Source organism: Poecilia reticulata, linkage group LG4 (genome assembly GCF_000633615.1).
Source record: "Poecilia reticulata strain Guanapo linkage group LG4, Guppy_female_1.0+MT, whole genome shotgun sequence".
Classification (NCBI taxonomy): Eukaryota; Metazoa; Chordata; class Actinopteri; order Cyprinodontiformes; family Poeciliidae; genus Poecilia; species Poecilia reticulata.
The window spans coordinates 20,719,339-20,730,423 of NC_024334.1; the positions used below are offsets into that span (position 1 = coordinate 20,719,339).

Below are 11,085 nucleotides of genomic sequence, written 5' to 3' on the forward strand. Positions count from 1 at the left end.
TTTAAACTCCCACAGGTCTGGAGTAGGGTAGGGCACAGACTGCAGCCCTATGAACACAGCAACCAGAGCCAGAGTGTAGTTCATCCACTGTAAATAACGCTGCCGCATTCTTAGCCTGTGAGGGAGTGTGCACAGTGGAGTGAAAGAGAAACCAGAGGCAAGTGAAAGAAAAAATGTGCCTGATATTTATTAGTGATGCATTACAAATGCATGTTCAGTTTTTTTCCCCTCAGTCTAAACCTGTGCTTAAAAAGTTACTCTAGTTTTAAATCTTTTATCATCTCTGCAATGTCTATGAGTGGCCTTTGTTTGGGTTCAGTTCTGTCACAGGACAACATGCTCTGGAAATTCTTGGCTGCTTGGCTCAAGGATGGAAGGATGTGCGCGGCATTCCTTTCTTCTCGGGAGCACAGGAGGACCTCGTTGATCTCCTCGGCGATCTTTCGAGAGAGCACAGTGGGAAACACGCTCTTGACACGCTCGAGCACGTCTTTCCTCAGGACTGGATTGCGGCACACGAGGTTTAATATGAACAGACCTGGCAGCAAAAGATTCAAAAGGACGGTATTACAAACAAATGAAAAACTATATTTCTGTTTTAATAGCCTTAAATCTACATGAGTTGGGATGGAATGTGTGTAAAATGAAATGGTAACATTTAAAATACTCAAATGAACACAAAAATCTTGCATTTAGTTTCAGTTTCGTTTCGGATACGTGATTCCAAGTTATTTCATGTTTGGTCTTGTCTTTCCACTTCCCAAACATACACACATATACGCACACACACTTGATTCCTCTACATCTGCATTCCAGAATTATAACATAATCCCAAAACATATGTAAAGACACTGACACACATCTTAAATCATTCTGGCATTAAAAGCTACAATAAAGCATGTTTGGGGTTCAGAGGCTTACAATAATATTATTAATCCTTGAACTTTTCCACATTTTGTCATGCTGCAACTATAAACTTTAGTGTATTTTATCGGGATTTTATGTGACAGATCAACACAAAGTGCTGCATACTGAAGTCAATTTAAATGGAAGGAGAGTGATGAAGGTTTTCAATGGGTTTTTTTTTCGGAAATATAAATCTGAAATGTGGCATGCATATGTAATTAACCCCAAGTCCAAACTTATCAGCTTTGTACATCTAGAAACTGAAATCATTCTTCTTTTCAAAAGAGTTCAATCACATATAAACTGAATAATGGGTATCTGAGATTAGCAACTTCCAAGTCTCATCAGAGATCTTTAATTGCAAGTAGGTCAAGACTTTGAGAAGGGTCTAGGTTTTATCAAAACCGTGCTGTTGTACCTTTTTGCTAGATGTGTGCCTCCACTTCGATCTCAAGACTACTGCAGAATATTCTAAGCTTTTTTTTCCCCAGGAATATATATGAAGTAAAATCAAACCCTTGTTTACCTCTGGGAGTGAGCAAGTTAAAAACTTTCTGCAGCACACCAGTTTCTACAAAGGCAGCAGGAGGGCAGCTCATCCCCACAGAGCTGTCTTTGTTGTCTACATCAAACATGATGACATCAAACAAATGGCCACCTATAAAAAAAAAAAACCCAGTCAGATGTGAGTTTGTTTTTTTTTTTCTGTCAACGTTCCTGACTCCTTATTTCCACGCCGACCTTCTTTCTCCAGAAAACAGATGCGCTCCAGGCCATCGCCAAGGGTGACGGTCAAACGATCGTCGGGTCGGAATCCAAACCATTCCTTTGCCACCTCCAGCACGACCGGGTCTAATTCCACTACCTCGACGGCAGCATCAGGCACAAAGTCTCGCAGGAACTGAGGCAGGCCTCCTCCGCCGAGGCCCACCAGGAGCACCGAAACCGGAACGTCTAGGAAGGAAGACGGTCGTAAAACGTTTGTAAAGATGAATCAAATGCTAACTCATGCAGTGGTTGTGGTACATCCAAAAATGTCGGGTCTGCACAGACACACACACACCTTTGTTCTGTGGGGTCCCCACACCAAGCATAGAAAGACCAGCCACCATAACCTCGTGGTGAGCGCAGCACAGGAAGCCGCTGTCCACTGACAGACAGGCTGAAGGTGTAACCGCTGCCTTGGTCTTCTTTTTGCTCTTCTTCTTGTGACTTGATGCTGCCGAGACACAAATTTTCATCCATTTAATTTATTCTTATCATTGCTCTCCATTTCATTATATTAAAATAAAACCTTCAATGTCAAAGTGAAAACTAATTTCTACAACATAAATGACAGTTAAATAAAAATGCGTAGCATAAAATGAGTGATTGCTTAAATATTCGCCACCTTCAATCAGAATTTAGTAGATCCACCTTTGACTGCAACAACAGCACAAACAGTCACTGGTTAATCAGTATTGCTGGCTATCATTACAGCATGAAGACAAAAGGACATTCCAAGCAAGTCAGAGAAAGCGTTATGGAAAAGTACATGTTAGGGGATGGATGCAAAAAAGAATCTGGAGTTCAGTTTAATCCATCATCAAAAGATGGAAGGAATATGCCACGTGTAAATCTGCCTAAATCCAGCCATCTTCACAAACTGAGTGACCATGCAAGAAAGAACCTAGTGAGAGAAATTGGCTTCAACATTTTTTCCCTCAAACATGCTAAAATTGTTGACTGTTATTTGTAAAAGCAATAAAAATGATAAAAATATTCAAAGGGGAAAATATTTATCATAGGCTCTGTAGTTAACTTTGCCATAATGCAGACTATTTTTGGCCAATGACATACATATTCCAAATTTACAGATTTCAAATGTGCTGCTAATTTTGCTTAGAGTTGCAAACAAACCCATTTGAATCTTAATTTAAGGAAACTACAAATATCTTGGTGGTAAATATGTCAATTTATTAATGTCATGACTGAGTTTTTCTCACTTTTTATTCTTTTTCATAAATAATATGTGTGAAGATTTTTCTGTCATTGTAACTGATGAAATGATAGCTAATAGTTGCCTAGTTGATTTTCATTTGGTTCCATTTTGCCACAAAATGAACTCGTCCTTTCAGAAAAATGTCACACTAAATGTTTAACAACGCGCTGAATATGTGTTGATCTTGCTTATATGCTCCATTAGTTAAAATGCAGTACAGTAAAGAAAAATCTAAAACGCAAAATAAAAAGGAATGACCAGTACTTGATGGAACGAGTCGGCTCTCTGACTGAACCAAGGAAATGTTGGACAGGAACACGAGCCTGCGATACAGCTCTCCATCTTCTCCTCTGACGTTCTCCACGCAGTACTCCCCACTGAGCTGACTCACTCCCCTGCTGACTTCTTCTCGCCAACCGAGATCCCCTCCCACTGACAGAAACGGCACCTGAATGAAGAACGAGAGTCCAAATGGATTACCAGATGAGCTTTTCTAGAGCCGCAACAAGCTCATTTTTGTAGAAGGCGGTTTTAGAAAACAACATCCGAATGTAGGGGAAGGTGCTCTGGTCGAGTGAGACCAACGTTTGACTTTTTTTTATCGTACATACAAAACATTGTGTGGCAGAAAAACTTGAGGCTGTGAAAGTGGTTTCACTTCCAGAACAATTGTGATGCTTATAAATGCAGGAGAGCTACGGAGGGGTGGCTTGGATCAAAGCACATTCGTAAGTTAAAATGATCTAGTTCAAATAAATCCAAATAAGAATTTATGACAAGACTTGAAAGTTGACTTTCTGAAATGTTCTTCTCCATCCAGCCTGAAAAAGTCTGAACTATTTTGCAAACAATCATGGGGAAACCGTTCAATCTACAAGTCCAAAGCTAATTGAGACATACCCCAAAAAATGGTGGCTCTACAAAGTATTTATTCATGAGGGATAGATACAAATGCATTCCATTTTTTTTATTACTTACTGCTTTGTGTTGATCTATTAAATAAAATCTTTGAAATTTGTGGTTGGATAGTGACAAAATGCAAAAAAAAAAAAAAACTTAAGCGACACGAATACTTGCGTGTTTACCTGCTGGTTGGTTGGCATGCCCGGTGGAGCCAAGTCCATCACCACCGGTGAGAGCTCTGATTGGACTGCTTGCATGTCTGTGTATTCCTGATTCCTGTGCATCGAAGCAATAACCAGGCGACGAAAATTGGCGCTGGCAGCCAGCTGCCTCCTGCCCTCAGTGGAGCTATAAAGCCAAGCCGTCTCACTCCCTCTGGGTACTGTCAAAACAAAACAGTCAGGCAACTGGAATCAATGTAAGAACAAACAAAACATAAAAAAACAATGTGATGGAGAAATGAAGAGCTCACCTATAAATATAGCAAATTGGTTTGATCTTGGCACTTTGGCTCCAGGCGGACAATCTTGCACTGTGAGAGTGTATCTGGGAAGACCCGTCTTGGCGTTACAGAGCGTTAGGGAAAGACTCGAGCCAGGGTCTGTGCTTGTACGAAGTCTCTTCCTCAGAACAGAATAAGCCTGATACTCCCTCACGGCAGACAAAAGCTCACACACCTGTGTGTGTCTGACAGGCGCTCCATCATCTCCGACACACATCTCTAGAATGGGAGTAGGCATGGGTTGGCGGAACTTGGTGCAGACGAGGACAAAAACAGGTAGAGCGAAGGTGTCTTCTTCTTCTTTCCCTCTTTCTTCCTGCAGGCAGTGAAGCCTGACCGCCCAGCCCATGTGAACAAAGTGCTCCACAGCCAGCTTGATCACAGCCTCCTGAGCCAGAGTCACACACACATATCGCCCACCGACTTTGAGGATCCGACCAACCTGCAAGCACACAATGACGGGTGGACAAAAACGTGAATCTTTTTGTTAATTGGTCTGGTGCTGCATCTGCTGCCCTCTTACCTCGGTGATCATCCTCCTGGCCAGAGATCCTTCCCCTTCAGATGCCATTGCATCCAGAGTGCCTTTGTCCAGAGCGGACTGGAAGCTGGCATCCTCATAGGGAGTCTGGGTGGCGTCCACCTGATGGAAGGTCAGGTCGGGTCTGCGCTCTGCATTTCTCTGGTTCATGTGAGCCACTACGGTCTCACTGATGTCTATGTTTGTCAGGTGTTTGTAGCCAACGTCATACAGCTGCTCACTCAGCTCAGAGTTACCACAGCCGACGACCAGCACCTACAGGGAGGAAAGCAACGACATGGAGAGCTGTAAATAAAAGGCTTGTGTTCTGCAGTCATGGGTTTATAAAAGTTTTAAATTGTGGCAGGATACTGTTTCTCCCACCTTATCCTGCACTTTGATATATTTGTGAAGAACGCCGCACAGCTTGTTGTAGTCTCCGTACCACTCAAAAGCTCTCTCCCCTCGCTTCTTGAAGAACCTCTCCCAGTACTCTGCAGAGCTGAACTCCTCGGCGGTGCGAGGTAAAAGGCTCATCTTGTCCTCTAGGGTGTGAACTCGTTTTAACTGCTACTTTCCAGAACTATTTTTCACTCCGCATGGCTCCTCGGACTCAGTTTTCTACCCGGACAACATTTCTGACAGCACCTCAAGGTGATTGGTGAATTCTTTCGTTGGCGAGGACGCTTGCTGGTACCTGATTCGCTGCGAGGTGAAGAGAGTGATTTCATTGGCTAAAGTGGAACTCTTAAGGTCCGGGTTTTTTAGTTCTCCCGGTGTGGTTAATCATGGCTGTCCCAGCAAGAAAAACTCTGGTCTTTGTGACTGGAAACGCGAAGAAACTCGAAGAAGTAAGAGTTTGACGTTTTGTTATTTCTTACTGTCTTGTTTTATGTTTAAAGTCTCTATTTTTACACCTATCCCATTCACTCCGCTCCAGGCTGTGCTTGTACCGTTTATATTTCTAATTTCGTTTCCCCCCCAATTCTTCAGGTCGTCCACATACTCGGAGACCAATTTCCCTACAAAGTTGTGTCAAAAAAAATGGATTGTAAGTACATCACTTAAAATAAATAACCTCATTCAGCAGCAGCTTAGGGACGATGTTTTACATGACAACATGTAAAACATCGAGTTTTACTTGTGGACCACACTTTCCACTTTTGATATTATGAACCACTCTTTACCCCGCCTCTCGCCCGGAACGTTAGCTGGAGATGGGCACCAGCACCTCCCGACCCCACTAAGGGACAAGGGTGTAAGAAAATGGATGGATGGAACCACTCTTTACGCAAGACCCCGTAGAGCAGGGGTGGGCAACTCACACCGGTCTCCTGCAACTTTTAGATGTCTCTACTTCAACACACTTGAGTCAAATAATGAGGTCGTTAGCAGGACTGTGGAGAACCTGACTGCACGTAGGGGGTGATTCAGCTGTTGGATTCAAGTGTGTTGGACCAGGGAGATATCTAAGAGTGGCAGGACACCGGCCCTCCAGGACCAGGATTGTCTAAATCTGATGATCATGGCGTGCTACTAACAAAACCCCCAAATATAAGTGTCTCGAAAAATTAGGATAACTTGAAAGGGTTAAATATTGCAAGCAAATTGGTGTTCCATCATAACTCGGTTAACCAAAAACAAATCCAAAGGTTTTCTGAACCTCAGTTTGGGTCAATGTAGGCTGCACAATTATTATAAAGACTTGACAGATGTTCAGATGACAGTCAATGACACTCCACAAGGAGGGGAAGCCTCAAAAGGTCTAATAATAAAAGCATATTAATGGAACATTAGGTGGAAGAAGAAACTGGTTTAAAAAAAAAAAAAAAAGCAATAGGAATAACCGCAGTGAGGCAAAGCCCGATCCGGGGTTAAGGATACACTGAGAAAGTGAAGGTGATCATACCACATTATTATTTCTAATCATGTTTCTCTTCATAATTATCTGCTTTGAAATTCCATTTAGACAATTATAAGGTTACCATCAGCAAATGCAGACCAAAAGTTTGAAAGCAAGTTTCTGCTCACAGTCCCCTTCTCGTGAAAACATTGAGTTCTACTGATTTTTATTAGTATATTTTTGTGGGGGAGGGGGGAACGTGTGCGCCACAAGTTAGAATACATATAAAGAAAATAATGACATAACTCTCCATCTCTGAACACGCTTCTTTATTTTAACCCAGTGCCCGAGTACCAGGGGGACCCAGATGAAATTTCCATACAGAAGTGTAAGGAGGCCGCTCGGCAGGTACATTACATCGTAACTGTAAAACCGCAACCTCCCCCCCCCCTCATTTTCAGCTGATGTTATCAGAATAAAAGTGAAACTAGGTTTTTTTTTTATTTTTTTATCCTGAAGATTGATGGACCAGTCATGGTGGAGGATACCTGCCTGTGTTTCAGGGCCTTAGGAGGACTGCCTGGTCCTTACATGCAAGTGCAGTTCCTACTCCTAATAAAGTCGTACATCTCAGATCATAAAACTTTACCAAAATTAATAGTTTTTGTTTGTTTCTAGCAAATGGTTTCTTGCTCAACTACAGCCAGAAGGTAAGTAGTAAAGTAATTAATTTAATGTTATGTGTAAACAAATTGCAATTAAAGTGTTGCAATATTACTAATCTTTTGGTATTTGGTTGTGGGATTGTAATCCAGGCCTATACAAGCTCTTAGCTGGTTTTGAGGATAAATCGGCGTGGGCGCTCTGCACCTTTGCATTCAGCGCTGGGAAAGGTGAACCCGTGCAGCTCTTCAGAGGGAGAATTGAGGTTAGATTCTGTCTCGCTGGAATTTCTTGAGTGGCTGCATTGGGTAATGTTGCCTCTGACATGCTTCTCAACATGATTTAGGGGATGATCGTAGAGCCCAGAGGGCCTCCAGAATTTGGATGGGATCCCTGTTTCGAGCCAGAAGGATATGACAAAACGTAAACAACTATTTATGTTTCTACCACAAGAGGGAGTCAGAGGATAACGCACTGTTAGAGTGGATACAGAAAGTACCAAATCAGAGCCCCCGTCCTATTAGAGGGGGAAAAGTGCCTTTGCCAATTTACCGTTTTAAAAATACTTACTTTTCTTTGTGCTCTAACGTTTTCTTTTCTCTCTTATCTGTAGCTATGCCGAACTTCCCAAAGAAGTAAAGAATTCAATGTCTCACCGCTACCGGGCACTTGAGGCCATGTCCGAGCACTTTGCAAAAATCAACCGTACCTCAAAATAGAGCAAGAAGAAGAAGCAGGATGATTAAAAGTTCTTTAGTTTCACAAAAGTACACCAACCTGGATTGAAATTAGACTGTTCCTCTTGTAATTACTGTGTTGTGAAGCCTACCGCTGAACAGGGCTTGGGTTATATCTGTTTTGCTCTTTAATTTTAATAAACTTTTATTTTCAAAGGTTCTATTTTGTGAGTTAATCTTTGACACAAATTGTTTTGGGATATGTTTTATAAAAAAAATTGATCAAAATAACTAAGGTAATTAAAAAAAAAAAATTTAAAGGCAACAATCACTTCCTCCAGTTTTGCTCTGCTGTGCCAAAGTAGAATCTCCAAGTCGCCTGTTTGAGTTTTAGTTTCTTGGGACTGACAAAGATGGACTCAGAGAAGACCATAATTCATAAAAGGAAAAGCTCCAGGGTCCTGATGAGAGCAGCAGATCTCTGTTTCTAAGGCTGGGCCCGTGGATTTTGGCACAAGAAGCAGAAAGTTGTTCAGGATGGAGTCCAAAAAAAGATGGAGGGAGGGATGTTTGGAAGGAGACGGTCCCTGAAGGGGAGAGGGGTGTTCAGTGGACATAGCACAGTGATACCAGAAGAGATTTGGTACAAAATGACTATGGTCTCTGAACAGGAACTATACATTCACCTGTGACTGATGCCTATTAGAAGCACTGAGGATCTGAGTGAGGCTCATAAATGTGTTTCCTTTCAAACCAATTGGAACTTTTTACAGCTGAATGTCTGGAATACTTATATTGGTACAGTTCTGGTAAAAAAATATGTCTACTTTAAAAGTGGTCAAAGTTACACACACTCTCACTAGTGTTTAGTCAAATGTCCTTTACCATGTTGTAACTTTTAACACATGTTTCTGAAATAACTCGTTGGATATACCATCCTTTTGTTCCATATGTGGTGGTAATTTTTACCATGACTCAATTAGCTAAAAATCACAATAAATTCACACTTGTCACTTGTGTATTAAATTCTAGTTTTAAATTAGTGAATGTTTGTTGTATTTTTGTTAATCCTGAATAACGGTAGCATATAAACTCAATAACTTACCCAAATATCAAAACAACCAAAACATTTTGGACAATTTCATGCTCCCAACTTTGTAGGAACAGTTTCAGGATGGACCCTTCCTGCTCCAACACAACTGCTCACCAGCGCACGAAGCAAGGTTTAAAAAGAAACGCAGTCCTGACATCAACCCAACAGGGCACCTTTAAAAAAAAAAAAAAAAAAAAGGTTTCATTGGCCTTTATTTGATAGTAAATTGACAGGAAAGTTGGTAATGAGAGAAAGGGGAAGACATGCGGCAAAAGTCACCAGGCCAAGAATCGAACCTGCGACGGCCACGTCGAGGACTAACCCCTGTGCCACCGCAGCACACCCCCAACAGGGCACCTTTGGGATATATATGAACCAAGGACTGTGAGTCAGGCCTTATAAATTATCAAATTGTCACAAAAAAAAAACATTCCCATAAGCATCACCATAAACCTTGTGAAAAGCCTCTTCCGAAAAGCTGAAGTTAGAGTTACAAAAGATGGGCCATAAACCCTAAAAAAAAAAACTCATCAAACTCCTCTCAGTTTGTTTATGCTTCAGGCTGGCTCTGGGTTTATATGCAAGTAGCATATGTGAGATATGAAATGTGTTACTGTAAAACTGGAGCATTTTAGTGAAGAAATGTCTTGACAAGCTGCTATGTTTCAGTAAAAACTCTCTGCATTTTGCTTGACTAATGAAAACCATCTTGTTTTACAGCAAGTATCAGATATACTGGAGCAAAACATGTTTAGCATTCATACTCACATCCTTTCGGCGCGGATATGTTGGCAACATTTTCGGTAGTCGGGACATAAACCATCATGACAGCATTTAAAAATGATTGCTGTGATTACGAGTCGGGAAACTTGATGATGTTTTTAAAGCTCCGGAAAAGCCTCAGCCTGGTGGAGTTCGGAAAACCATCTCCAGACATTAGCTTGGATGCATTTTCCCCCGAAACCTCTTCATCAGGCCCGGAAAACAAGGACATTATCAACTTTACGACAAACAGGGCCAGTAATGGCCAGTAGTGATCTGAAGGAGACTTTGCTGTTGCAATGTTGTGTTTTGCTAAAAGGAATGCGTTGCTCCAGGAGAAAAGGATGCCTGACTTTATGAGCTTTTAATCCATTAGGATTAAGCCAGAGGAGGAGGAGGGTTTGATGTGGTTTAGGGGAGACAAGCTGCACTTCCTATTCAAGACATACCTGCCGTCTCCCGCTGCGGCGAGTTTTATTAAAACAGTAAACGCCTGCTGAAACTTGACTCTTTTTGTTTTTTTCCCCCTTTCTAATGATTGAACCTCGTCCTTAAAACGGCTCAAATTATGTTCTGCGTGCACTTCAAATCCGAAAAGACTGGTTTCACCTTTCAAAGCGACGTCCATTTTCCGTCCCATAAATTTTGCGTTTCAACAAACTCTCTCGTGAATGAAGTCTCTCCAAGACATTTAAAATGTTCAGAAGGGTGAATTGTTCCACCATGAACCCGCTGCTGTGAATGATGGAAACACATGACCTAATACATATTCCTGCTGAGAGCCATCCCCAGGCTGCTCTCTGTTTATGACCAAATCCAGAGCACCGAAACACTCAGTTTAGTGGTTTAGTACTTAGTTTACCTCCCCCCCCTCATCTGTGTGATCACATATCCCCTTAACTAATATGAACTTTTGCTGTTGAGACAGTTTGTATTACCGCTGTACTCTTAGAAATCTGGTGATTTAAACTGTGGAGTCCAAGCTGGCAGTCACTAACCGGACTAATAATATAGATGTGATGGAAGGTAATGGTATAAGTGCACTTCTAAAGAGTCGCTCTGGACCAGAATGTGTTTCTGCCACGACCCGGTTGACGCACAGTTGCGTATCTACCTGGCATTTCTGTAGCTCTCACACACACACACACACACGCACACACACACACACACACACACACACACACACACACACACACATCAAAACCCACACTGCTTGAAGTAAACAACAAAGATTG

At 41.8% G+C, this 11,085-nt stretch overlaps 2 protein-coding genes across 2 annotated transcripts; one reads left to right on the forward strand and one right to left on the reverse strand.

The window, feature by feature from the left end:
* Positions 1–162: 162 nt before the first annotated feature.
* Positions 163–5,462, reverse strand: mettl13 (methyltransferase 13, eEF1A lysine and N-terminal methyltransferase). Its single transcript, XM_008407359.1, has 9 exons — positions 5,197–5,462; positions 4,816–5,088; positions 4,263–4,734; positions 3,973–4,172; positions 3,152–3,335; positions 1,970–2,125; positions 1,648–1,860; positions 1,433–1,564; positions 163–538 (listed from the first exon to the last, which is right to left on the reverse strand). The coding sequence occupies exons 1-9, from the start codon at positions 5,347–5,349 to the stop codon at positions 255–257; spliced, it is 2,067 nt and encodes a 688-aa protein (XP_008405581.1). The 5' UTR covers positions 5,350–5,462; the 3' UTR covers positions 163–254.
* Positions 5,463–5,552: 90 nt separating this feature from the next.
* Positions 5,553–8,216, forward strand: itpa (inosine triphosphatase (nucleoside triphosphate pyrophosphatase)). Its single transcript, XM_008407358.1, has 8 exons — positions 5,553–5,663; positions 5,806–5,863; positions 6,999–7,063; positions 7,175–7,248; positions 7,334–7,365; positions 7,471–7,583; positions 7,665–7,741; positions 7,932–8,216. Exons 1-8 carry the CDS (start codon positions 5,601–5,603, stop codon positions 8,035–8,037), a joined length of 588 nt encoding a protein of 195 aa, XP_008405580.1. The 5' UTR covers positions 5,553–5,600; the 3' UTR covers positions 8,038–8,216.
* The last annotated feature ends 2,869 nt before the right edge of the window (positions 8,217–11,085 follow it).